Source organism: Pelodiscus sinensis, chromosome 10, assembly GCF_049634645.1.
Source record: "Pelodiscus sinensis isolate JC-2024 chromosome 10, ASM4963464v1, whole genome shotgun sequence".
In the NCBI taxonomy this organism is placed as follows: domain Eukaryota; kingdom Metazoa; phylum Chordata; order Testudines; family Trionychidae; genus Pelodiscus; species Pelodiscus sinensis.
This window is the reverse complement of record NC_134720.1, coordinates 39,261,853-39,289,750: the sequence shown is the minus strand read 5'-3', so window position 1 is coordinate 39,289,750 and position 27,898 is coordinate 39,261,853. Positions and strand designations below refer to the sequence as shown.

General features: G+C 46.6%; 1 protein-coding gene and 1 long non-coding RNA gene across 3 annotated transcripts in view; one reads left to right on the top strand and one right to left on the bottom strand.

Annotated features, from left to right (window-relative positions):
* Nucleotides 1-2,543: 2,543 nt before the first annotated feature.
* Nucleotides 2,544-27,898, bottom strand: LOC112545427 (uncharacterized). Its single transcript, XR_012906292.1, has 3 exons — nt 26,636-27,898; nt 4,198-4,323; nt 2,544-3,358 (listed from the first exon to the last, which is right to left on the bottom strand). It is a non-coding gene; the product is annotated as an uncharacterized LOC112545427 (long non-coding RNA).
* SLC2A2 (solute carrier family 2 member 2) overlaps nt 25,743-27,898 on the top strand; it is a 31,798-nt gene continuing 29,642 nt past the window's right edge. For both annotated transcript variants that reach the window (XM_075937939.1, XM_075937940.1), the window contains exon 1: nt 25,743-25,869. In XM_075937939.1, the coding sequence (XP_075794054.1) occupies nt 25,837-25,869 (33 nt within the window). In that variant the 5' untranslated portion in view covers nt 25,743-25,836. The remainder of the gene's footprint in view (nt 25,870-27,898) is intronic.

Sequence of the window (27,898 nt, the reverse complement as noted above, 5' to 3'; positions counted from 1 at the left end):
TTTCCTTTTGAACGTTGCATCAGAAGGACCCTTTTAGCATGGATCATTCAGAGGGCATGTTCCCCACAGGGGAATTGATACCCCCTGAAGGTTTTTTATAAGTTGCAGTTCTGTGCCAGTGCGGACAGACTATCAAGGCTCGGGACTTCTTCTCTTTTGCTTCAAAAATCCCCATCCCTTCTTAGGAAGTGCATGCTGTTTCTGGGGACTGTTCTGAATGGTCATGCTTTGATTCGGTGTTTATAAGGGGCTGCCTAGGACTGACCTAGAAGAGGGTATAAGAGGCAAGGCAAGGCAATGCTTCCCCAAACTTCCAGGCCTGACCCCACCCACATTTAGCCCTCCTCCCCCCCCCCCCCCGAACACCTACTGCTTCAGCACTGCTCCCAGGTTGCCCCCAGGCTTCAGCCATGCCCTACCCACCTTCCCTGTGCTCCTATGGTGGGCTGGAGGCTTGCCCCGGTGGGGGGGGTGGTGGCTTGGCTCTCATGGGGGGGGAGCGCCTCAGAAAGAAGGGGCAGGGTTGAGGGCTTGCCTCCCCCAGCCCTACAGTCACCCGTTGCCCATGGTCACAGGCATGCTTATACAGAGCAACTTCAGCAGAGACTGAAAGGGAGTTATTCACACCCACTGTATGAAACTAAACTGCAAAGTATCCCCCCTTGAAACAATCCAGGCACACTGAGTGATTTACGTTTGCTCACCTAGTCCTCCATTGCAATGAAATATTGATAGATTGGAAGATTATAAATAAAACTGCTCTAACCTGGAGCTCTTACTCAGATATGTGTCTTGGTTAACCAAGCCTAATGTCTGTTTTGCAATCCAAATCTCATGGGCAGCAAGTGTACTGTATTGGAGCTAATGGACGGACACAGTGTGTGTCAAAGCTAATGGACAGCCTGCAGCCTCTGTTTGGGACAAAAGTAATGGGCAACACATGCTGTGAAATGAAGGTGTCTTTTATAACTAGCAGCCAACGTTGATAGATTTGTGCTGTTTATATGACAATGACTAGTAGTAAAATATGTAACAGGGGCCCCTTATAAATGTGATTCCAAAACTAGGAGAAGAATACAAGAGCAGAATTTTATGGTCCCTTAATTATATAGCAGCAGTGATTGAAATGCACCACTTCTTGCCAAAGGCCTGATGCAGGTCTCCACATCAAGTAGAAATTTACCTTGCCTGTTTCTAGGATGATAAAATGAACGCTTGAAGGCACTGCACACACAATGAGTTCCAAAGGAGATTTATTCAAAAACAGACTTGACGTTCACAAAAAAATGGTTCCTGTCCCAGACAACGGCCTGTGGATTGAAACATGTTGTATCACCCTAAGATCCTATTATATATACATTGACTACATGTTTAGTTATAGCCACAGCATTTCTCCCCCAGGTCAACATCCTCTCTTCTGTACTGGCTTTTTAGCTCTTCCTCTCCACTATTTGGAAAGCTGGAGTGGAAAACACCCACCCCATCTCTTGCTCTGACCATGACTCACACACACACTACCCTCCTTGAATCCCATCATGGTTTTCTTGTCTCCTCCTGCATCAAAGTCTAGCTCAGCGGTCTCAAACTCACAGCCTGCGGGTCATCTATGACCAAAGCATTTTCACAATCCGCTCCAGGAGTCCCAGTGGCCATTGGGACGTGTCTGTCCCCATCTCCAACCTGTGCCCCTTCCCACCACCACCATGCCCTCTCCCCCCATTACATCCCATTCCCCAGGGGAGGCAGCCTCGGGGATTACTGACAGGGCCTGGCAGATTCCCCTTTTCACCTTCAGAGCATAGCATGTTCAGTCTCAGCATTTATTTCTATTACAGTTCAAAGCAACTGCCCTCCATGTCCCAGTAAGAACAGCTCTCTGGATTCGACTGTTCAACTGTCACTCTCCTGGGAGGAAAGCTGTCTCCCTCTCTCTCTCTCTCCTTCCTCACAGGGGCTTCTCTGGATTGCACAGTTTCCTCCCTACAGTAGGAGTTCCCCAGTAAGGCAGACTTCCTGCGCAGGCCTGTGCCTGCCTTTGTTTCCTCCAACTAACCATACAGCCCTTGCTAAGCAAGCACATTTACTCTAAGCAGAAAACATAACAACAAAAACATAGTAAGAACAATAAAAAAACTTGCATGCATGCTAATAAGTGTATCCGATATTACCCCTCTCCCCCCATATCCAACCAGGGCTCTGGTGGAAGTCAGTCCTTCATCCCACACATGGTTTTATCTGTGTGTGACGTAGTGGGGGGTACCTTGCTGGTTGCTATGCTGGGCAGTGGGTTGTGAGTGGCCTCCACTGGCTGCTGTCTGTAGCTCAGCCCAGCAGGGCAGGGGATGAATCATAATGCAAAGGGGGCTCCAAACCGGTCTGAACAGCTATCTATCAGGGAGCAGAACAATGGGAAGATGGGGAGTGGAGCCCTGACTGGGGGCAGGGCTGGAAGAGTGAATTAGTTTCGGTCTGGGAAGCAGGGGAGAAGGAGCTAGGGAAGGGGCTGGGATTGTAAGGCCCAGCCACCCCCCATCTCAAGGGGGGGCACTGAGGCCCCCTAGCCCCAGTTCCTGTAACTAGATTACATCTGTGCTGTGCTGTATCCTGGAGAAGCAATAAACTCCCTCTATTCTACTGGCTGGTGGAGTCTGTTCGTGCCACTACAGGGGTGCAGGAGGTGGGAAAACCACGACGCGCCGTCACACCGTGATTACAAGTTCATCATCCCTTTAGCTCAGAAAAATCATGACTAGCTCATTCTTTCCTTTATACATCTTGGATGTTGATCCTGTCCTTGTATAATAGCTGATCAGCAGACAAAGGTTCCCGCTTCATGGCATAGCTTCAAAAGGCTGGATTTTTGCATAAATGGAAATGGTACATTTGCACATTCCCCCTAGGGATTTCCCAGAACATTTGCTTAATTGGTTTGTCTCCGGAGTTCCTTCTTGTCTGGCATGTTGTTTCAAATAGTTCTTTGATGTGCATAACACTTCCCAGGGTTTATACTAGTCAGGTCCACCTTTAGAGAAGTTACATGCAATTCCACAATAATACATACACTTTGTGGTTTTAATACAATGGATTCCAAAGTTATTTAAACTTAATTCAGTAAGTCTTTCAAAGATTCTTGCAGAAAATTAGTGTATCTATCCCAGTTCCCTCCAAATTTAGTCTAGCATCTATTATCTTAACTTGCCTAACTGGGCAGGGGTGGGAGCCATAGCAAACAGACATCTTTGATCAATGTACAGATCAGAGTTGCAGAGCAGAGCTTACCTTACCCCTATGCAATGCCTACTAGAAATCACAAGAAGTGTTGCAATCAACATGAGGAAATTCTTAATTAAATCTTGTTCTAAAGGACAAAAGGAAACTAATCACAGAACTAAAAATTAACGGTAGCTTAAGTACAAATGATCAGGACTTGATCATATTTATAATGTGCAAACAGACTAAAACCAGATCAGTAATATATATACTTGGGGCTTAAATGGGGCCAAAAAGCTGAAAATAATTCAATTCCATCAATACTTATTAGCCAACATGGGTAGGAATGGTCCCTAGCCTCTGTGCATCAGGGGCTGGAATTGGATGACAGGAAAGGGATCACTTGATGATTACCTGTTTCTGTTCACTCCCTCTGGGGCATCTGACATTGGCCACTGTAGGAAGACAGGATTCTGGGCTAGATGGACCTTTGGTCTGACCCAATATGGCCGTTCTTATGTTCTTATTTTCTTATAATTATGAGCCAAATTAACTGAAAAAATGTAATCAAGAAAATGGGAACGATACTTAGGAATTGTTTAAAACCACTTTACTAGACATTCAAAAGGTCTCAGTCCCACAACTGAGGAAGAAGGCCATGCTGGTTTAAAAAAATAAAAACCAAAAACCTAGTTTAGAGGTTGTGAAAGCAGCTGGTTTATATATATATATATATATATATATATATATATATATATATATATATATATATATATATATGTAACACGTGGAAGAATAGTGAAGATGATAGCAATGAATATAAATCAGAAGTTAGAAACTGTAGAAAATTGGTAAGGGAAGTTAAAATACACAAGAAAACATATGGCCAGAGTTAAGGATAAGAAGAAAGACTTTAAAACATATTAGGAACATAAAGAATCCTGACAATGGTATTTGCCCATTACTAGATGAAAAATGTAGACTTACCAATAATCATGCAGAAAAGGTAGAAATGCTCAATAAATATTTCTGTTCTGTAGTTGGGGAAAAACAGATGATGCAATCTCATCATAGAGTGATACCATTCCATTCCATTCATACTCCTGGAGGATCCTAAACAGGAACTACTAAAGTTAGATATTTTGAAATCAGCAGGTCCAGATAACTTTCATCCCAGAGTTTTAAAAGAGCTGGCAGGAGGACTTCCTGAACCATTAATGTTGATTTTTTTTTAATATATCTTGGTGCCCTGGGGAAGTTCCAGAACACTGAAGAAAGCTAATGTGGCATTTTTTAAAAAGGATTAAATGGAATGACTTGAAAAATTAAAGCTTGTCAAACTTGCCACTGTTCCCCAGAAAGCTAATCAATTAATAAATAATTAAAGGAGGATAATGTAATTAATGCAAATCAATTTGGGTTTATAGAAAATAGATCCCATCAAAGTAATAGTGGTTTTTTTGTGAGGCTACAAGTTTGGTTGGTAAAGGTACTAGATTTGATGTAATAGCCTTCTGTAAGGCACTTTGACTTTGTACTGCATAATATTTTGATTTTTAAAAAAACCTAGAAAGATATAAAATTAACATGCCACACATTAAAAGGATTAAAAACTGGTTAACTGATAGGTCTCCAAATGTAACTGAAAATGAAGAAACACCATCAAGTAAGGATTTTTCTAGTGGGGTTCCATAGGGATCAGTTCTTCGCCCTAGCTATTTAATAATTTTATCTGTGACTGGGAAGAAAATACAAAAGCATCCCTGATAAAGTTTGCAGATGACACAAAAATTGGGAGCACGGTAAATAATGAAGGGGACAGGTCACTGATTCTATGCAAGCCAGAATCCTTGGTAAACTGGGCTCAAGCAAACCACATGTTTTAAAAGTACTAAATGAAAACTTTGAAAACTAGGAACAAAGAATGGATGCCATGTTTACAGAATGGGAGACTGTATCCTGGGAAACAGGAACTCTGGAAAAGATTTGGGATCATGGTGGATAATGAGCTGAGCATGAACTTCCAGATTGATGCTGTGACCAAAAGAGTTAATGTGCTGAGGCACAAAAAGGAACATCTCAAGCTGGTGTGGGAAGACTTTTCTCTCTGCACTTGGCAGAGGTGTGACTGCTGATGGAACCTTGTGTCCAGTTCTGGTGCCCACAGCCCCAGGAGGACATAGATTGGAGCGAGTTCAAAGAAGAGCCATGAAAATGATTAGAGGATTAGAAATCATGCCTGGCATTGACAGAATCCGACAGTTCAATCTAAGGTAAGCTGAAGGGGTGACTTGATCACAGTTTATAAGTAGTTATGTGAGGGGAAAATACCTTTCTTCAATCTAGCAAAGAAAAGTACAGTATGATCCACTGGCTGGAAGTTGAAGCTAGGCAATTTCTAACTGGAAATAAGGCATAAAGCAGGAGTGGGCAATAAATGTTAGATGGGGGCCCACTCCAGAATTTGGTAAGTGGTCAAGGATCGAACTCTTCTATGTTAATGGAGGAGATGTGGGGTTTGGGATAAAGGTTGGGTGAAGAAGGGAGTTTGGAGTAGGGGACTGGGAGGGAATTTGGGTGAAGGAGGGGGTCTTAACCCGGGGCAGGGACTTGGATTGCAAGGGAGGGGCAACATCCAGGAGGGGGGTATGAGTGCAGGAGAGGATTTTAACCTGGAGGAGAAGTGAAGGAAGGGGTGCAGGGTCTGGGAGGGAGTTGTGGTCTGGGACAGGAGGGGATGCCGGAGGGGTGCAGGGGTTTGGGTTGTGACCTGGGGCAGGGAGTTGGAAGGAGGATGGGGTCAGAGTGTCAGGGTGTCAGGTGTAGGCTCTGGTTGGGAGGTGCTTATCGTAGTAGGCAGTTCCCAGCTAGCAGCCAGTGGGGTCCTCCTGCCACACCCTGTGTACCACTCAAAGTGGATAATTGCTGGGGCATGTGCATTCCTGCACCACGTGCCCTGGGTTGGGGGGAAGGGGGGACCTTGATATGCCTCGTGCCCACAAGCTCAACCCAGGCAGCTCCCACTGGCTTGCTCATGTTGCAGGTGTCCATCACAGTGCCTAATTACAACTGAAACTAGAGGAAGTATAACACAAGAGAACACGTTAACTACGATCATTTGAAATGACAGCACACAATTTCTGACAACAAAGCCTTTCCGCTGAATCCCCATATGTGTTGTGCAAAGGTGAGATGATTACAATTTGCAATAGATTCCCATTTGTCAGTGGAGGGAGGGAGAAAGCACTTAAGCTCAGTTCTTCTCTCAGTTACACAGCTGTGAATTCAAACCATAGAAATGCATTGAAGTCAATGCAACTATTTTGCATTTCTACAGGTGTAAACAAGACCAGCAGTTGGTTTAGGCTAATATCATTTTTTTGCTGTCTGTGCTGAGTAAAATTATAGCTATTGTTTTTTATAACAATGGATTTGACCCCACAGACTGAACAGCAGCCCCTTAGTCATGATTTTCTATTCTTGTTGTGCTTGGTAGCTCATGGAGGCACTAGAGAGGCATCTAGGAGTAGCCTGGTGGTATTGTGAGTGACTAGTACTAAATCTGAATGTTAAAAAGCTCTGTTATTTTCAACAAGCAACAGTTCCCACACCAGTATCTTTTTGACAATAAAGGCCAAATAGGAGTCTTACTCTTTTATTTTTCTAGTTACTGAATTGTATTCAATTGCATTTACAATTCCAGAACTATTACAGTTAAATTGCTTGTACTCAAAGGCTCCATTGCCTTGCAATTATCTGAATATTAAAAATAGTTAAAAGGCAAAAATATCCACACCACTACTTGTTTGTACTAATCTATGTGCCTATGTTGTATTTCTTCAAACATAGACTAATAATTTTGCATTTCACAGTAGACACAATTTACAATGGATACAATGTTTTTATGTATGATGGATAAAATTTGCTGTCAGTCTTTACTTTTGAATCAGATTTAGAAGATTGAAACTAAAGAATCATGAGCCAATACAATCAAAACATCTTCCTTTTTCTCTTACTAAAGAGCCTGATTTTCATATATTCCAAGTCCCCTTTAAAGTGCTCTAGGTGTTTACACCCTTCTTTATACCACCAGTGAGTCTTACAAGGGCTTCTACTGTAAATAAGAATCAGCCCTGCCAGTAGTGTAGCATTCCTGACTAGAGGATACTGGTGAAAGGCACAGCTCAGTCATGCAGAGAAGGAGTAGACATGTGTCATTAATTGGTTAATCTTTCATGCATTCTGGGAATGATACCTCACAGCTCAATGATCCAAAATAGTAATGGACAGTGCTTGTGAGTTAGGCATTGCTCATTTTTTCCTCAAAGTCCATGGAGAAATACTAAACTGATACTACCAATCCTTGACCTGTTAGAAGTCCTGGAGTCATAGGCTAGTAGAGAGGGAGGACAAGTAGTAAGAGAGGTTGGACAAGGATTTCAAGATAGTGGATATAAATGTGTGCTTGAAGGCAGAGAGAAATGATCAATTGGAGAGAGTGGTAGGAGAAAGTGATTGTTAAAGATAAGGGAAAGACGGGGAATGTCACAGGGAGCTGTTGAAGAGCTATAGGCAGAAAATGGAAGGCAACCCTTGAACTGCAATCAGGGGTGAAGACAATGTTTGTTGTACCATGTTGTGACGGGGCCCCGCACTAAAACCCCCGTGGCAAAAGCCCTATTTGGGTGGCGGGGGAGCGCGCACCGGCATTGTGCCGGGTATACTCGTGCCGCAGACCAGCTGACCGCCTCAGGGGCGGCGGCGGCGGTGCAGACGCTGCAGGAGGGGCGGAGCCAGCTGGTGACATCGGGAAGATGTCACCCTCCGGCGCCGGGTGCAGCGGGAGTTTTAAACGCTGCCCCAGGCTGAGGGACGGGGGGAAGAGTGTGGAGGAAGGCAAACGGCGGGGGAATTGGAGCCTTTGCCCCAAGGAGGACGGGCAAGGGTAAGCCCCCCTTTGCTGCAGAAAGCAGGACTTTGCAGACCACAGTGGAGCAATGGGGTCCGGAAGGTCGTCCTGAGTGATGAGCGGCTGACCCACGGAGGGCCGAGTAAGCCAACAGCAGGGAATGGGGGACACCATGGAGAGGAAGTAGCCCAGGGGAGGGCCATAAAAAGGCCCCTCACTTGCACAGGTTTCGGGAGGACACCCCTGTCAACCGGACCCGGACCGAAGTCGGTCCGTGTCCTTTAGGGCCCTGGGCTGGGGCCCGGAAGTGAGGGTGGGCCCGGGTCCCCTTCTTTCCCCCCTACCTTGCACCCCCTCTCGGAATAACTGAGAAAGGACGCAGTCCCCAGAAGGGGTAAAGCCCAGGCTGTGTGGGCACTGTCGGAGGACAGTGGCCTGAATCAAATAGTATCGCCGTCAGCGGAGCCAATTCCCTAGAGTTGACAACGGGCGATGCTGTGGGGGCCATTGGAAGCCCTACACGTGTCCTGGATAATAACAGGCAAGGACTCCATTCTTATTAAATAAACCTTTTTATTAAAGCAAATAAGCACAGAGCTGCCCCAGATGAATCTTAACACAGGCGCGTTCTCACGCAAAAACTCTTTTGCAGAAGAGTTCTTCTGCAAAAACTCTTCCAGAAGAGAGTGTCTACATTGGCATGTGCTTTTGTGCAAGAGATGTGCTTTTGCTCAAGAGCATCCATGCCAGTGTAGACACTCACTTGCGCAAGAAAGCTCTGATGGCCATTTTAACCATAGGGCTTTCTTGTGCAAGAAATTCATATTGCCTGTCTACACTGGCCTCTGCCGCGAGAATCACAGGTCCGATTATGTATACCCAAGGGGGGAAGGACAGAACCAGGTGGACAGTTTTAGCAAATAAAGGATATTTATTTATGACAGTGATGAATTTATAGTATTTATTCTAAGATTTTTAATAGACCGTGTTAATAATGAATTTACAGTATTTATTATATTTATTCTACAATTTCTAGTTAAACGTGTCAGAGATATAAGGATGGGAATGGCAAGGGGAATAGTCTCTATTCTAACAATATCCAGCTACACTAATAAAATAAGAGTGATAACTACAAACTCTATGTACTACCCAAAACAACTACAACACTAAGCTTTTACAACAAAGAAAATCAAATCATACATACCAACTTACACAGCACACGGAACATTTCAAAGATATCGGTTCAGTTGCGAAGGCCTAGGTTATGCCCGAGAGTCGGGGGAGGTGGCTGGTCGGTTGATCAGGCTGGCAACTAGAGTGAACTGTGCGATGGGTATTTATCCCCAAATCTGCACATCGCTTTCCCGCACTTGCATATTACCATATATGGCCCAATGGTCACCAAGTAGGGGGTCTGTGTCCCAAGGGTTGGGCAGAAACTGTGCAGGTTTCATGAGACCAGGTAAGCCCCGCAGTTCTCATGCCAAGGTGACGGGTGGGAGAGTCTGAGGCTATTTTCCCCTTTTCACACCTTCTCTTTTTCTAAAGGCAATGGTATGCAGTAAGGGTGCAGCCGATTTCTCCCAGGCTGTGTCTAGACTGGAAAGTTTTTCCGCAAAATCATCTGCTTTTGCGGAAAAACTTGCCAGCTATCTACACTGGCCACTTGAATTTCCGCAAAAGCACTGATGATCTCATGTAAGATTGTCAGTGCTTTTGCGGAAAAGCTATGCTGCTCCCTTTCGGGCAAAAGTCTTTTTCCGAAAGACTTTTGCGCAAAAGGGCCAGTGTAGACAGCAGAGATTTCTTTTTCGCAAAAAAGCCCCGATCGCGAAAATGGCGATCAGGGCTTTTTTGCAGAAAAGCACGTCTAGATTGGCCACGGACGCTTTTCCGCAAAAAGTGCTTTTGCGGAAAAGCGTCCTACCAATCTAGACGTGCTTTCCCAAAAATGCTTTTAACGGAAAACTTTTCCGTTAAAAGCATTTGTGGAAAATCATGCCAGTGTAGACATAGCCCCAAGGAGTACTGCAGCCCACTATAGCAAGAGCGGCCTGGCCAAACTTTTTTACTGGGGGAGCAGGTTTTTTTCCTAACAGCCTCTTGCGCAAGAACAGTTGTGCAAAAGGGCTTATTCCTGAGCGGGAGCGTCAGAGTTCTGGTGCAAGAAGCCCTAATTTCATACATTAGAACGTCAGTTTACTTGCGCAAGAACACATGGCCAGTGTAGACAGGCAGCAAGTTGTTGCACAAGAGTGGCCGCTTTTGCGTAAGATCGTGCCAGTGTAGACACAGCCCTAGTGTTCAGCAGACGAACTGATCACCTGATTCCTCATCCAGATTCCCACTACATCCTGGACTCTTTCCATGTTCCCTGCAGTTGGCTACAGTCCTGAACTGCCACATCTGATTATTGTGCTCAGAGATATAGGATTACTAATAGGAAATAATATTGGTGCACGACAGGCAACAGATGATACACCATCACCTTATGAATCTCAGATTAAGATGAAGGGTTTTCCAAGAAGGAATATTGTAATCTGATCTTGCACAGAGAGATGTCTAGGAACTTTAAACTCTTTTCTTTCAGGAAGTGCTTTTGGAGAAAGGAATGTGTGTACATAGAGGAAGTAATCAAGCCAGATTGTTTCATTGCCTTGATTCTCTCTCCATCTCTGATTGTACACAGAACCCCAATATGATATTCTCATAGGATATGTCTACACTGCAACGCTATTTAGGGACACCAGAATATCCCAAAATAGCTATTCCATGTCTTCACAGCAAACCCATCATTTCAGGTTCACTATTCCAATGTCCCTGTAAACCTCATTCTACGAGGAGTAAGGGACGTTTTGGAATAGAGCTTTATTTCGAAATTTGGCACTGTGTACACAGCGCAAAATGACAAAATAAGCTATTTTGAAATAGCATCAAAATAAGATGTGCAATTTGTGTATCTTATTTCCAGTTATGGCGCAGTGTAGACGCACCCATATGGACAGGGCTTGCCGAACCGCAGCAAGCCCCACTTGCTAGCCGCGCTGTCCGGTGATCTGTGCATGCGCAAATCGCCTGAACCCGGCTCTTCCAGGTTGCAATCTACTCGCCATGGGCAAGTGGATTGCATTATTTGTCGAGCCCTGCATATGGATGTGCACCAAGGAAAGGTGCCATTTCAGAAGCAATATCTGAAGAAAGAACTTACTTAGAAGGAAATAGTGGGTTCATGGCAGTCCAGGGAGCATTAGTGGCATTAGTTATTCTCTTAGCCCTGGTCTACACTAGGGAGTTATTTTGAAATAACCCCCCTTACTTTGAAATATGTGGAGCGTCCACACTACCAAGACCTTTAATTCAAAATAACGGGCTTGTTATTTCAAAATCTGTACTACTGCTTTCCTTGGGGGAAAAATGCTTATTTCGAAATAACAGTACAGGCAGTCCCCGAGTTACGCGGATCCGACTTATGTTGGATCCGCAGTTACAAACGGGGTTTTTCTCGCCCCAGAGGACGGGAGCGGCGGGATGCCGAGATGCGCCGCGGTCCCACCGCCTGTGTCCTCCGGGGAGAGAAAAGCTGCTCCGCGTCTCCCTGGTCTGCTGGGGGGGGGAGCCCCTCCCCCAGCAGACCAGGGAGACGCTGAGCAAAGCCGCGGAGCACGCGGGCAGCGGGAAAGCCCAGACACGCTGCGGCTGTCTTTGTTCCCCGTCTCCCTGGTCTGCTGTCTCCAGCAGACCAGGGAGACGGGGAGCAAAGCCTCGGAGGACGCCGGCAGCTGGACAGCCGCGGCGTGTCTGGGCTGTCCCACTGCCCGCGTGCTCCGCAGCTTTGCTCCGTGTCTCCCTGGTCTGCTGGTCTGCTGGAGACCAGCAGACCAGGGAGACGGGGAGCAAAGTGCTCCTCGGCGCTACTGGACCAACCCGGCAGCACCCCAGCTGCTCTGCCCCAGGTGTCCTGATTCAGCTGCTGCTGGTCAGTTGCTCTGCCCCGGGCTTCCTGGAATCAGCCGCTGTTCAGTTTCAGCAGCAGCTGACTTGGGGATGCCTGGGTTTCTTAAGTTGAATCTGTATGTAAGTCGGAACTGGCGTCCAGATTCAGCCTGTTGAAACTGATCAGCGGCTGATTCCAGGAAGCCCGGGGCAGAGCAACTCTGCCTCGGACTTCCTGTAGTCAGCGCTGGTCAGTTTCAGCAGCGGCTGACTTGGGGACGCCTGGGGCAGAGCAGCTGGGGTGCTGCTGGGTTAAAAGCATTTTCGGAAAATCATGCCAGTGTAGCAGAGCTGGGGGGGATCGGGGGCCATGGGGCTGGAAGGGAGGATGGGGGGCCCAGAGGAAGGGGGGAGGGAAGCAGAGCTGGCGGGGAGAGGCGGGGGGGGTTCAGCCACTGGCCGCAGCCGGAGTCCTTCTGGCCGTGCCCCCAACAGGAGCTCCCTTTATTTGTCAGCAGAAGTCGGGCGGAGGCGGGGGCGGATCTGGGAGCCACTCCCCCTGCCCGGCTTCTGCTCACAACCAGAGGCTCCCAGCTGGGAGGCGGGGCCACGATTGGCGCTGGGAGCCTCTGGTCCCATACAAAAGCCAGGCGGGGGGTGGCTAGGAGTCCTGGCCCCCGTCCCACCCTGCCCCGCCCCAACCGGCTTTTGCACATGACCACAGGGCTCCCAAAGCCAATCGCGCTCCCCTCCCAGTCACTCCCCTGCCCCCGCCAGGCTTCCCTCTGACGCCCAGCAGGAAATTCACAAAATACCGGATATTGCACATTTTCTACCAGACAGTCGGTGCAAATACCGGACTGTCTGGTAGAAAACCAGACACCTGGCAACCCTCCACTACAGCATGCTAGGTGCCTATTTCCCTGTACTACAACTTCATTCCCACCTTCCTTCAGGGCTCAACTGTAGCTGCAGCATAAGATACTGTTAATATCCTGATAGTTTGTACCTTGCTATGAGAGGGGCTTTGGGCTGGTACTGTTGTGAGACCTGCTCCTGAAGTGTATAGTGACAACAAACTTACCTTGGGATCCTATCACATTTCAGATTAAAACAAAAATTACAGATCCAATTTGCATGGATCTAAGGGTATGTCTACACTGCCACCCTAGTTCGAACTAGGGTGGCTAATGTAGGCATTCGAAGTTGCAAATGTAGTGCCGCCATTTTTAAATCCCCGTTAGTGCGGACTCCATGCCCGAGGAGTTCCACGAGGAGTACGGGTAGTTCGAATTAGAGAGCCTAATTTGAACTACCTACTCTGTGCCGCGTGTAGCCGCGGGCATGGAGTCCGCACTAATGGGGATTTAAAAATGGCAGCGCCCGGCAAGATGCAAATGAAGCCCAGGATATTTAAATCCCGGGCTTCATTTGCAACTTCAAATGCCTACATTAGCCACCCTAGTTTGAACTAGGGTGGCAGTGTAGACATACCCTAAATGACCAAGCTGGCATCCACTAGATAATTTCTGAAGCCTTTAGGTGCTTTTTTGTGGGGGTTGCACTAAGTTCATATAGGAGCTGCCAAATTACCAAAATAAAGGCCAAATGTTGCCCAGGGAGATTTGCACTGAGGAGCCTTTCCCACTGTCAATGCTTGGTGTTGATGTGAGTGAAAAGATGCAGCAAACAAGAGGGATGGTAGCATACGGGGACATGTCTCTGTATAGACTACTAGAGCCTTGTTCCACTGAATGTGGGAATGTTTGCAGATTGTTGCATTTTATGCAAATTCTATGTTGCCCTTCTGGAGTCCTGCACCTTGCAAATGCAATCACTCTTGAAAAAAGTGTGAGTGTTGCTTAGCCAGTGGCAGATCTGAGAAACTGTACCAGTGTCTATGTTGATCCCTCTGGCTCATGGGACAATAAAACTGATTTCAAGCTGCCTCTATCACAAAGTATTGTCAGTGGGTTTGCAGAGTGGCCTTGACTTTAATTACTTGGCTAAACTTAAAGGTGTTATTTGTGATGTCACACCAGAAAATCCTGATTAGAACCTGTCTTTAAAAACAATCTACAGATATGGTGAAAACTGGATTGCTCTCTTATCTCGTTTATTATTTGTTGTCAAAGATGTGTTATCAAAACCTGTGATCTTGGAGTCTGGCATCTCAGTATCAATAGCCTAATGTAGTACAGTAATTCCTCATTTAACACTAAAGATGCATTTCTGAAAATGTACGTGCTAAGCGAAAACGTGCTATGCAGGGTCAATTTTCTCATTAAAAATAATGGAAAAGGTGGGGGTTGCATTTCAGGTGGTGATGGCAAAGTCAATTTTTTGTTGGTGCTGGGTCATCAACGTCAACATTAGATATCTAGTATCAGAGGGGTAGCCGTGTTAGTCTGAATCTGCAAAAGCGGCGAGGAGTCCTGTGGCACCTTATAGACTAACTGAAGTGTTGGAGCATAAGCTTTCGTGGGCAAAGACCCACTTCGTCAGATGCATGAAGTGGGTCTTTGCCCACGAAAGCTTATGCTCCAACACTTCAGTTAGTCTATAAGGTGCCACAGGACTCCTCGCTGCTTTATTAGATATCTAGCAACACAAGTTGCCGCGGTTTGTTAAAACACAAAGATAAACACGTGAGTGAGCGGAGGAGCGCTGTGACCATGTGAATTCATCCGCTTATGCGTATTACCACTGTTTTCACCAACTTATACTGCCGCACAAAGTAGTCTACTACTTGATTATTTTCGTGTTATTTCGGGGACGGTCGTGTTATTTGAAAAATGTTCCCTAAAAAAAAAATCATGCTATTGTGAAAACGTGTTAAGTGGGCACGTGTTAAACGAGCAATACTGTACTCAAATAGAAGTCTTCCAGGAAAATCCTAAGAGCCAGTGAGTGATCCAGCAAGGTGATGAAAGGTGATACTTGGCTGTGTTCATGCGCTAGTGCACACCCAGGTATAAACCTGAGGTCCTGATAACTCAGGGCCAGGCAAGATGTGGCCCGGGGGCCAGATGTGGCCCACCTAATACTTTGATCCGGCCCGTGGACGGCATCTGGCTGATTTCTATTTATATCCTGCTACCCATACCACTGAATTTCTGCATGCAACTCTTCAAAGGAAAAATTGCAGCTCCCGCACACGCGGCTCTTCTCATGGTCCCCTGCTCTGACCTTTTTTCCTTTGTCTGTGCAGGGCGCCATTTGGCACAGCAAGATCTGATGCTGCAGCCAAGCCTGCTTGGGCCACACGCAGCTCTTAAAGGGGCAGCTTTTTTTTTTTTTCCTCAACAACTTCTTTCCCTCGGCTCTTTGTGCTGTAACCACCACTATTTTGGCTCTTTGTCTGTAACAGGTTGGACACCCTGATCTATTTAAATGACTGCTGGCTCCCAGTCACCGTGCAATGCTGGAAGGGGCCAGAGCTGTGAGCCCTTTTGAATTGCCACAGCAACCTGGGTGCCTGCAGTAGCAGTGGGGCAATAGCCCCTTGCTCTATTTTTACTTCAAAGCCTCCAGCCCCAGACAACTCTGGGGGGGAAGGCTAGTCTCCAGCCCCGCTCTTTCTACCTCCAAGCCCCACCCCTTCCAGGGGTGGAGCCAGCCCATGATCACCTACCAAAATTCATTAAGTGATCCCCCTCCTGCAAAAATTACTGCCCACCCCTGCAAAAACTTAGGGTCTTTGTGGCAGATGGGGCTGCTCTGTAATGCCCCCTGTGGGAGTCAGAGCAGTACTGCAGGTGTTCCCTTATCTGGTAAATTCTGGCCAGCTGCATGGAGCAGGTGATCTGTGCTGTAAGCTCAGCCTCAGTGTCCCAGCAGCTAATACATAACAGCCTCAGGATTTAACTGTTGGCGCCTTTAAGTAAAGAAGCAAAACTTGTTTGTTGCTTGGTGAGAGTGTATTTTCCTTGTACAGGAGGTGTTAGGGGGCAGAGCAAACCTGATAGGCATCACATACATCTTACTACAGAACATGCCCATGGTCAGCTGTCACCACTTCTGCACTAACACTACTGTCCTGGGAAAAACAGACTTTGTTGTGGTGCTGAGAAACCAGTTCACAAAAGGCATATGACTGGAGTGCCAAAAACCACAGAGTGATGTGAGGATTAGCGTCCTGCATTGCCTGCAACTATTTCAGGTGTGCATGCAGGGCCGGACGAAGGGGTGGGCGAGCCAGGCAGCTGCCCAGGGTGCCAACCAATGGGGGGCGCCTGATGGCAGCTATAAGGGGCATGCGGCTGGCTCCTCCCCCCCATCCCCGCGGCACTGGCCAGCAACGCCCTTCCCCCCACGGCCGCGGTGCCCTGCACAGCCAGGCATGGCCCGCCTCGGGCTGCACACCAGCAGCAATGTCCGGGTTGGGCTGGGCAGCACATGCGCCGTGCACCCTGGGGGCGGGCCCGTGCACTCTAGGGGGGGCGGGCCCGCGCCCCAGGGACGGGCCCACGGATGCACCTTGTGCCTGGGGGCGGGGCACCAAAATGGCTTGGGCCAGCCCTGTGTGCACGTGGCATTGTTAGATCAAATGAAGCCCTAAAACATAACAGCCCCACAGTGCATTGGACTGAGGTGGAATATCTAGTTTCTGGTGGCTGACGCTCCCCACATAGGTATATTACCGGGAAAGTTTCATACCCTGAAAGTTTTTCAACAGCAGTGCTCCCAGTTCAACTGTGGAAACGTGAGTTTGTAGTGTAAATGGGAGTGAGAAGTCTGGATATCAAAGTACAGGCTGTTGACAGAGGATACCCTTTAGAGGCCTCCTCACATTCAGTTGGACTGGTCAGGGTGCACTGGCCTTTGGGAGGTCTCTCTGGTGCCACAAGGGTTGTGAAATGGGTGTGAACCTTCAATAGCAGCCAGTCAATCCCAGAAAAGCCCAGATCTGTTTCTTAAAGGTGGGAACTAGGGACCTCCTCAACGTGGCATTGTTTTATCTTGCACGGTTGAATCCTGTTGTACCAGATTTTCTGCTTCCTGAACTTAATTTTGTTGAGATTGGTGATGAGTCCTGCTTATTTTAGTGACTGCAACACAAAGGCCAGGTGCCCTGTGCCAGATGTGACTGTCAGCTCAGGCTACAAACAACTACATTGTCCAAAAAGAAAGCTGCAAACTGGCTATGGTGGCATAGGACCTGGAATGTGGCCAATACCCTGTGCAGCCCAAAGGGCATGTTGGTAAAATCAAGAATGGTAGTAGATGAAGTGTTTTCCTTTCCTTTGGCTTAATTGTCAGAAGGGACAGCCTAGCCCCTAGGGCCATCTAATCATATAACAGGCCACCAACCAGCATAAGCAAACTAAACCCAGCAACTGACATTAGACCAAAATATTACAGCCCATAAGAGATTAGACCAGGGGTGGGCAATAATTGATGATGCAGGGCCACCCCAAAAATGTGGTAAGTGGTCAGGGGCCACATCTTCTATGTTAATGCAGAAGGGAGTGCTGGGTAGTGGACTGGAGTGCAGGAAGGGATGTGGGGTTTGGGAGGGAGTATGGATGCAGGAGAGGATTCTGACCTGGAGAAAGGGTGTAGAGTCAGGGAGGGAGTTGTGACCAGGGTAGAGGTGTAGGAGGGTGTGACCGTGCCCCCTCCCTCGGTCTGGTCCGGGGTGCGGTCAGCCGTCTCCAATCCAATTAATTTTATCTCTGTGTGTCGAACCCGACTACATTTCCCTTTTTTCCTTGGTTGGGGGAAGGAACGGGGGCCCGGGCCCACCCTCACTCATGGGCCCCAGCCCAGGGCCCTAAGGACAGAGACTGCGCTCCAGTCTCGGTCCGGCTGGCGGGGTCGTGCCCCTAAACGCACCAGCCCACAGGCTACTTCACCGCCCTGCCCTGGGCTGCTTCCTTCCTCCCCCACTTTGTCTTCGGGATGCCTTTTACTCACGGGGTCGGCTCCTCCACCCCGGGAGATTGTCCCGAGTGCGTCCAGGTCTCTCCACTCCTCGGGGAACCCTGGTCCTCTCTGTGTTCCCCTCCCCCACTTCTCCGGTGGCTGGCGGGCTTTTAAAGTTCCCGCCGACCCGGGAGGGGTTTATGTGTCCTGCCCCCCCCGATGTCTGCCGCGGCACGTCATTGTGCCTCCTCTGACCGGCGGGGCTGGGGCTGACTCAGCTGCGCCACAGCGTTCCTCCAGCTGAGGCGCGGCGCCACTCAGCTGAGCTGAGGCGCGGGAACAACCGGCGCACCGCTGGTATCCGCTCTGCTGCCCTTCTGCAAGGGCGCGGAGTCCCGGGTGTCGGGTGCGGGGTCTTGGCACCCAGTCACAGAGGGGATCTAGAGGATTTGGATTGTGACATGGGGCAGGAGGGGGTTGTGACCTGGGGCAGGGAGTTATGGTGCATGAGGGGGTGTAAGGTCCAGGAGAGGGCATGACATTATCTAATTGAAATATTAGGTATCTGATTAAAATGTGATACATGGCCAGAAAGGGTTAACCAGCTCATGGCTGACTGATCCAGGGTCAAGCCTTGTTAGGAAGATGTGTAAGTGATAGCTGGGCTATTATATTAGGATAGAATAGAACTTTGAAATGCAAGCTTGTATTGTTAGAGCAGTAGAATGGTAGGTATTTGCTCAAGTCTTGTAATGTGAACAAACTACTCCTCTGTTACTATAGCTTTGATTCAAGATCAGAAGGGAATGTTAACATTTCTGATGAAACTTGATTGAAGTAGTATTATTGTTTATATGTCTCTTTGAAGGTTGTAGTAAACTGTACGTGAATTGTTTAGTGGACAAATTACCTTGTGCTAATTGCCATGATGTTTGAGAGACAGAAGGATGCCTCAAACACTTATTGTTCTCTCCCAGGATAAGAGGCTGTTGCAAATGTATACAGTCCCTTTGAACAGGATCTTTTTTTATCTCCTGTTTGCTCGGATGCTCCTGGGGAAAGCTGCAAGCCATAAGAAATGAGATCTCAGGATATCCTGGTGCCCCTTTAATGGACATTGACTTAAGGGCTCTGATCTACTTGCAGTTTCATATTGGGGAAACCTAAGCCACCAGGAATGGGGTCCCAGTCATTGGCTGCAATCACCCTGGATATGGATTTTGAACCATGGACTAAATTCTAAAAGAACTTTTTGCAACTTCTAGATCGCCATCTTTGTTCTGTAACTGAACCTCAAGAATTGAACTCACATCTATATATATGTTGAATTTTTAACCAATACTCTTTTTTCTTTAATAAATCATAGTCCAGTTAATAAGAATTCACTGTAAGTGTGTATTTGGGATAGGTCTGAAATATTCATTGACCTGGAAGGTAATGTATCCGAACCTCTAGGATTGGTAAAACTTTGAGGGACATATCTGGGTGGAAACCTCAGACTGGGTACTTTAAGGGAACTGTGTGGTTTGGACTTCCGATTGACCAATAAAGGAATACAGACGTGGTTTTGTGTTGGTTTGGTGAATGTAAATATTGGGATAACCACCAGTTTTGGGGATTGGCCACCCCTGCAGTGCACCCTAATTGAGAGACCTCAGGTCGCGTCCCTGGAACCTCTAGTTATCACAGCGGGTATGGATATAGGAGAGGATTCTGACCCGGGGGAAGGGTATAGACGGGAGTGCAGGGCCTGGAAGGTGGTTGTGACCTGGGGCCAGGGTGCTCCGCTTCCTACTGACATAGAGAAGCCAAGCACAGCTGGCTGGAAGAGGGCAGTGGGGAGGAGCAGAGCAGGATGCTGGGCCACTCCAGATCCTGTCACCATGGTAAGTGCAAGGTAAGGGGATGACCCCTGCTGCTACCAGTGACAGAACCCTAGGGCAGAGGTGGGGTAGGTGTGGAATAGAGGCGGGACAGGGCCTGCAGTGGGGGAGTTTTCCCGGGCCTCGTGCCTCAGGGGGTTGCCCCAGGCCCAGCATCCCCCTAAGGACTGCCCTGTCTGTATGTCACATGCCATGGTAAACATACTTTGTGTATGCCATGATCGTAACATCTAACCTCTCTATGCCTCAATTCTCCACCTGTAAAATGGGAACATTTCCATACTTCATGGGAATGGTGTGACAATAAACACTTCTAAGGTTTGGTAATGGGGATATAAAGGTTTCATAGATGATAAATGGCAGATTAGGTTGGTGAGTCTTGGTGTCCTAGTGACTCTTGTCAGAACTTGTTCTGGTGAAGGCTGAGCAAAGTTTCCATGATATGCTGCTCCTTGTCCTTCCACGTTAACAGCCATCATTCAAAAATGTATGAGGAATCATCCACTATATGTCTCTCATGGGAAGGGAAAATTATATTCTAACATTAGACTTTTAACCTTCCAAATAACATCAATCTACTGGCAAGTTTTAAACCAGTTTCTCTCAACCAGCAAAGAGGAGACTGAGAGTGATAAATCTAGGCTCCAATTCAGGGAAGTACATTAGCTTGTGCTTAAAACCCATTGATTTGTATGGGATTTATACGTGTGTAAATGCTTTCCTGAATAGGTCTGCTTTCCTGGACCCTGTTGTGATATACTGTGAGCTGTCTCTTTGCATCACCTGTGTCAGTAATGTATTCTCCTGGTCTAGAAGGGTCAAACTGAGGAGCTGGAATACCCTGTGAAGTGCCTTTCTTTTGTGAGGCTTTTTGTTCAAAGTGTATGGTTTGCTCCCTTTTTTAGAACTGCAGGAGCTGAAGTAATGTAACAGAATGTCCTCAGAAGCTGTCTGAGGATTCAGATATGACAGAGAGAGTCAGAACATGAGGGAGAAATGAGTGATGCAAGTGTTGCATTCTTTAGCCAGGTAGTTGTGACCAAATGCTGAGCTCCGTGACACCATTGAATCCAATGAGCTCAGGGAAGTTTCGCTGGATTTATCATGGTGTAACAGAGGAGAATTTCCTCCTATTTCCTGAAGACAAGATTGTGACTGGCCATATGTGGCCGCATAGGAATTAAGGAGCTCATTCTTAGGAATTAAGGGCTCCCCCTTACTTCCCTGCGTTGCTGCCCTGAGGAGGAGGAAATAGGCTACGAGCAGTCACCACAAGGCAGCTATTTCCTGAGCAGGTCAGGTCAGTATGGAGTGAGCAAACAGAGGCAAGCAAAAGAGTGGACCATTGGCTCCTCCCCCTCCAACATGCAGGCCACTAAGGCCAGTACAGCTGAGATCTACAGGGAGGTGCAGTAATCTGCTTTTGGCAGGGACTGGTGGCGTCCCTCTTGGAGCAAGGACAGAACTCACGGTGAGACAAAAAAATCTTGTCCTAAATTTAAAAATGTTGTTGCTGACCTGCTTTTCATTATGGGCCAGATTCTCCTCTGAGTACCTGAGTGCAACGCATGCGCCGTTAACTCCATAAGGAAGAGCAGAATGTGCTGTGCATACATTTTGTGCAGTTCCTCTGTCAGCCTACTGCAGCTCCCCCATCTTAATGGCACTGGCAGTTGCGTGTATCTCTATTGTTTAAATACGAGTATGTCTGCAGCAAAGGTGGGGTGAACACCAAGTCTCTGCATTAAAACATGGCTTGATTTACTGTATGATAAATGTGCTTCCTCTACATCTGTTGAAACAACACAAAGCTTACTGATGGTCCATTAGGTTAATTTCCGATGCATTATCTATGGATACAGTTTGAGAGTCACTTAGCTAAGATTCTGATCCTGCACTCGCTCCACACATGGCTCTGCAGTGGGAATTCTGTGTGTGGGTTCTGATAAACTCCACTGATGTCAATAGGAGTCTTTCCATTGACTTCTATGAGCTTTCCCTTGAGTCTATGGTGCGCTTATGGGACAGGGAAAAGGGCCTGACTCCAGATATCTGTCAGTAAATTCAGCCATTCATGGCTAAATGATTAATCTGGTCAGTAAACACCCATCTGTTTTATCAGGGGAAGGTGAACTAACTCAACCATTGTTCAAATTCCAAGCCAAATGGAATCTCCTTGATTGTCCCCATGCATGTACAAAGGAACACAATATAACTGGGGAAATCTTGTAGTCTCTTCCACAAAAGACTGGCACACACTCAGATGATGTTCATACAAAAAGAGAGTAACTAGGAGGTAAGCTGCAGTCTAAGCATGGTTTAAGTCATTCAACACCAGGGATGGAGTCAGAAGTTTTGGAGCTCTCACACATTCACATGCAGACAATAGATTTCTTAATTTAAAAGTGATTGGCACTTATTTGAAGAACGTGAAAGCCCAGACTTGATCCTTGGCAATCTGTTCTGTTTTCCTAAGGGGGCAACAGCACATACTTTATGCTGGTAGGCACCTGCAGTTTATATCCTGCAGTTCATACAAGGCACATGGTGCAGTGAGCTTTTTTTTTTAAATGAAATCTTGTCACTTGGAGAATCTTTCCCATAGAAAGGCCAAGTTCAAGGCAATCTCTAAGGTGGCTAAGGCGATGCTAAGGCCTCGATTGAGCAATGTATTTATGTATGTACCTAAGTCGCTCTCCATTCTGCACAACATCTAAGCACAAACAAACATACTTAACTTTAAACACATACACGGATTCTATAGAAGACAATGGCACATATACATGTGATGAGATGCTTTGCTGAACATGATTAGATTCCTTAACTGGGGTGTAAAGGAGTTCTAGTTCCTCACTACGTAATAGATTTTAGCCTGTTCATCCCCTTATTTACACAAACTTGAATCCAGCTAATTAAAGTGTGCTTTGAACCTGACTTCAGTTAAAACGGTGCAAAACTCTATGACTATGTTCTTGTGCAAGAACTCTTGTGTAAGAAAACGTCCACACTGCCATGTGGGAGATGTGCTTTTGCGCAAGAGCATCCATGGCAGTGTGGACGCTCTCTTGCGCAAGAAAGTTATGATGGCCATTTTAGCCATAGGGTTTTCTTGTGCAAGAAATCCCTGCCGAGCATTCACACTGCCCTCTTTCGCAAGAGCTCTTGCGCAAGAGGGCTTACACCTGTTAAAAAAGAGCGTAGCTCTTGCGCAAGAAGCCCTCTCTTACCACGCCGTACTGTAAATTTCCTTGTGCAAGAGCAGGCAGAGAGTGTGAATGCTCTGCAGATTCTTGCGCGAGAATGGCCGTACTTGCACAAGAAACTCGCTCTCCCCCAGGGCCGGCTGGCCGGCCCTTTTGAATCCCCCACCGGTCCTGTCTCCTCCTCCTGTTGCGGGGAGATGACGTCACCTTGAGTCTCGTCCCGATTGGCCTCCTCTTGGGGCCGGCTCTCTCTCCCTCTCTCCGGCCCCCGGAGACTCGTTGATCAGGCGCTTCCGCGTCACCCTGTGTGGCCACCTTGGCAGCGGGGAGGGAACCCCCGGCGCCCACGAGAGCAGGCGGAGTGCGGGGAGTCGGGGTCTCCGTGTCTGCGGAGCCCCACGCCTTGTCACAGATAGGCAACCTCAGTGGGATGCAGGACAGGCCTCCTTCATCTCAGTGAACCATGAGATTGTCACAACGAGGACGGTCTCCCATAAGAGGGTAGTTTTGCTAATTGTGTTTGCCGGTGTTGTCTTCAAGTCGTCATTGTCAAGTCCAAGTCGAGTCTCAAGTCACTACAGTTCAAGTCTCAAGTTGAGTCTTGAGTCCCTAAAGTCACTTTCGAGTCAAGTCCCAAGTCGAGTCTCAAGTCTTAATTTAAAAGTTGAGTCTCAAGTCACAAACAATGAACCTGAGCTGAGTCTCAAGTCGTCACACCCAGGCGACTTAAGGCGGACTCGAGTTCAAGTCATGGGACTCGAGTCAACAACTCTGGTGTTTGCATACCTAGAATTTGTGGTGTGTGCCAGTTGAACCATAGCAGCACTTTCACTGGATATGGATGAAGCGCATAGCTCTCACTGTCAACGTTGTGTGCAATCAGCACACGCCTCACTTCATGGGCCTTTGCTTTATGTGTGAGTCAATTTAGTAATAACAGTAGGAAAAAAACTAAGTGGACAGAAACCAGCAGAGTCTGGCAACCATATTTGTGGGCAACAGTACACAAAATGTCTTGTGGGCCACACATGGAAACCTGATGGGCCACATGCAAATTGTCCATCGCTGATTTAGATTCAATGTATTGGTCTGGGCCCATCTCTTGTCAAAGTTGAATCGAACCCAAACTGCCAAAATTGTTAATTTTGTTCTCGCGTGAATCAGCCTATCTGTAGGTATTTTACTTTGCCTGATGGCTGAAAAATATAAAAAAAATGATGTTTGTAAAATCCACTTCCCAAACACATTCTAATGGAAAGTAGGAAGGATATTGTCAAAGATAACAAATAAAAGCTGAAAATAAGAGGGAGAATTCAAAAGGTTTGGATGAAACTCCTGCCCCCCTTCAAAAATAAACACACTTCAATACATTCAGTTCTTGTTGCTGAACCTCTGACAGCTCAAAAATCAATTGGAATAGATTAACGGACTGAACTTTTCTCCTTAAGTTAAAGTTTTACTTGCACCCACTGCAAAGATTTTTTTTTCTTCTTTACAAAGTACATTTTATGTCCATGTGAACAGTGCCTGATTGACTTCATTGGAATCTTAGGTCCTCTGTCCAAAGGACAGGTACAACGTAGGCTGCAGCCATGTGAAATTCCTCAGTTCTGACCAATATGTTTAGAAGTGTTACTCAGTCTCTGTAGTAACTCAGATGCCAGAGTTACTGCACAGGTTTATTTGTTGATCAAGATTTCACCAGTCATCAAGACTAAAAGAGCAGTTTAGCTCATTTAGTCCAGCAGGGATAGGAGATCATGAACTAGCAATTAAGACCAAACTAATGACCTAGTACAAAGCTCATCATTATTGATTAGTCACCTGAGCCAAAGATTATTCATGAACAAGAAAACCACAAATTGTTGAACAGATACTGAAAGGCTGACTATAAGATTTTTGTTTAAACGAAGAATGATTGTGAAACCATTAAGGATAATTTTGTGTATTATTTATAATGTGTTTTAAAAATTAGTATGTTATGGTAAATTATTATTCATTTGCGTAGATACGTATTTGTGTGAATGTGTACAGATAAGCCGATAGATCTCTTTTAGGGGGGCCTATATTTGTATTACCTAAGCAGCAGTGTACACACAAATATCTTTTTTTTAAATGATTTTATTTTTTTTTGCAAATAAAGAATTAATTACTGTGACCTCTCCGTTCATCTAGTGACCTTTTTATTATAGCTGCTGGAAAAAGTCTCTTTCCAATCTCCCTATTGAAATTCTGGGCCAGGCACAAGGCAGTATTATAATTCAATACACAAATACTATACTGAAGCCATAAAAGGTGATTATGGCTCTATTAATTTTGCTAGAACCAAACAGCAGGTACCATGAACATATATATATACACCAAAGCAGTTTGGACATCCTATACTATCGCTGCTGCACAATACTACACAATTTCTCATCATTGCAGACTCTGTTTAATGTTTTTTACCCTTCATGAAGCTGGACTTATGGAAAATTAAAATGTCTTGATTTCCCATTATTTTAAATTTCAACATATTTTCTGCTCTTTCTCGGTCTCTAAATTGTTGATTCACCATCTTTTCTGATCTCTTTCTCCGTCTCTCTTTACTGTTGTTCCACTCTAAATGGTGTTGAAGTGCTGCTACATTTTGGGTTTGTCATTAACATTCATGTTGCTTAATCCCATGTTCCTGACTGCAAGTCATTCCCCCTATCCCTCCCCTCTGTGTCTCCTTTCAATTGCCCCTCCTCCTCCTCCACCTGAGATATAAGTACTTGTCCTGTGTCTGGAAGAGTCTCAAAGCTGGGGAAAAGACTGCACCTAGACAAACCTCTGCAAGACCCACAGAATGGAGAAGACAAGTAAAGTGCAAGAAGAAAAGGTAAAAATGACTCAACTTTACCGCAGTGCCAGTGTCTGCTAAATGGGGAATGCATACCAAATAGTTGGGGAGCTATTGATTGCTCATAGCAAGAAACTGTCCAGGTTTGGGACCTGCTTACAATTTTTTTCAATTATTATTTCTATTTATCAAATGTTTTAAAAGGTGATGGAAGGAAAGGAAAGGGATAGAAATATAACAGCACGTGGAAAAGCATTGCTAAAATGTGCCTCTTTTGGTCAATTTTTGCATAATTGATGCTGAAACTGCCTTCGGCAGGATTTAAGCTTGAGTAAAGACTGAAGAACTGAGCGTATCGTGTTGAACATATACTTTCTAAAGCTCTGTGTAAAGCTTAAACTGGTTTATGAAAGCGTGCACTTGAATTACTGCTCCATGGAAGTATTTATCTGAGCAGAGGAATCTCTTTGTGGATAGTCTCTGCTCTCACTGGTGAGCAGAATGAAAACCCCAATTGCTTTATGGCCCACAATGTGCAGTTCTGCTTCTCGGTCCCAGTCCTGCAAGGTAGGGAGCATCCCCGCAAAGATACTGTCTGCTGTCAGTTCCTAAAGGAGGCATTGAGGGTGCTCAGCACCTCCCAGAAGGCACTCACTAGCTTGTGGGATCTCCACAAACAGCTGCCTCTTATAGCACTCAATCCTACATGATGTAGTATGTCCTTAGCACTCACTGATTTCAATGGTGTTGTGGGTGCTCAGCAAAATAGTGTGTGTTGGTGGGTGAGGGGGATTTTGCCACTTACCTCAATGGCAGCAGGATCAGGCCAGATTGAGTAATTTGATCTGCAGGGGAAGCAACAAGACTTCCTCTGCTTGAAAATCTGCTGGATATTCTGATCTCGCTGCTCACGTCCTCCTGTAGCCAGCAAACTTGGTCACCGAGGGTCACTATTTGTGCTGCTTTTACAATCTCCTGTTTCGACATGAGTATAGATCAGCAGAGTCCCTATTTTCCACGCTGAACCACTTATTGGCAGGTCTTTTTCCACCCGTAAGTTCCTGTTCCTAGAGGATTTCTTGCCAAAGATAGGAAATGACTATCAGGCTAGTCTTGTACATGATCCACACAAGTGACTCCTTGGGACATGATGCTTTTGAAGGCTGTGTATATCCTCAGTGGCTTACAGATCAGGTCACCTTTCCAGGGGAGCAGCCAGCTAGCCATATTTCTCCATGTGTAATGGGATAATATGGAAAGGCAGCTCATTGTCTGATGTTGAAGTCCAGCAGATTAGAGTCCTCTAAGTCAGTGATTTTCAAACTTTGTTCATTTGTTGACCCCTAGAAATGCTGAGCAAAGGTGCAGGCCCCTTTGACTGAAAACTGACTGCACAGAATTCAACTGTACATACCTGCAATAGATTTCCAAAGTCTTTTGCAGACCCCTTTGACATAATCTGCAGAGATTGAGAGCCACTTCCAGGGGGACGCAGGGGGACATGAAGGGTCACACTGTGGGGGAGGGGCCAGAGGATTAGCAGGGGGCCTGGCAACGGCCACAAGGGTTGCTATCCTGCACTCCCTGGCAGTGATGGAAGGAAGCAGAGTGATCCAGCCCCAACTTGCTCCACTGCCCTGGTTCCCAGCCACAGCCTGCTGACAGAATCAGGTGCTCTGCTACTCCCCTGAGCTATGTCACTCAGGGGATGGATCTTGGAGGAAGGGGTGGAGTGAGGATGGATTGGAGACAGCAGGAATGGGGGAGGAGCTTGGGGAAAGGCTTGTAGCAGGGGTGGGGCCTAGAGCAGAGTGGGGGTTGTTCTGGGCCCTGCATGCTCCTAGGGATGGCCCTCCGTAGCAAAGGATTGCATGGGGGGCAGTATCGTGGATGTTGCCCCCCTTGTGTCTCTCCTCAGCAGATGCTTCTGCCCACTGATCTAAGTTGGTAGACAGGCCCTGGAAGAGATCTGGGGAAAGGCACTGGGAATTAGGAGAGCACATTTTAGACATGAGATGAACTTAGGGTTGCCAGGTGTCCGGTATTGACCCAGACAGTCCGGTATTTT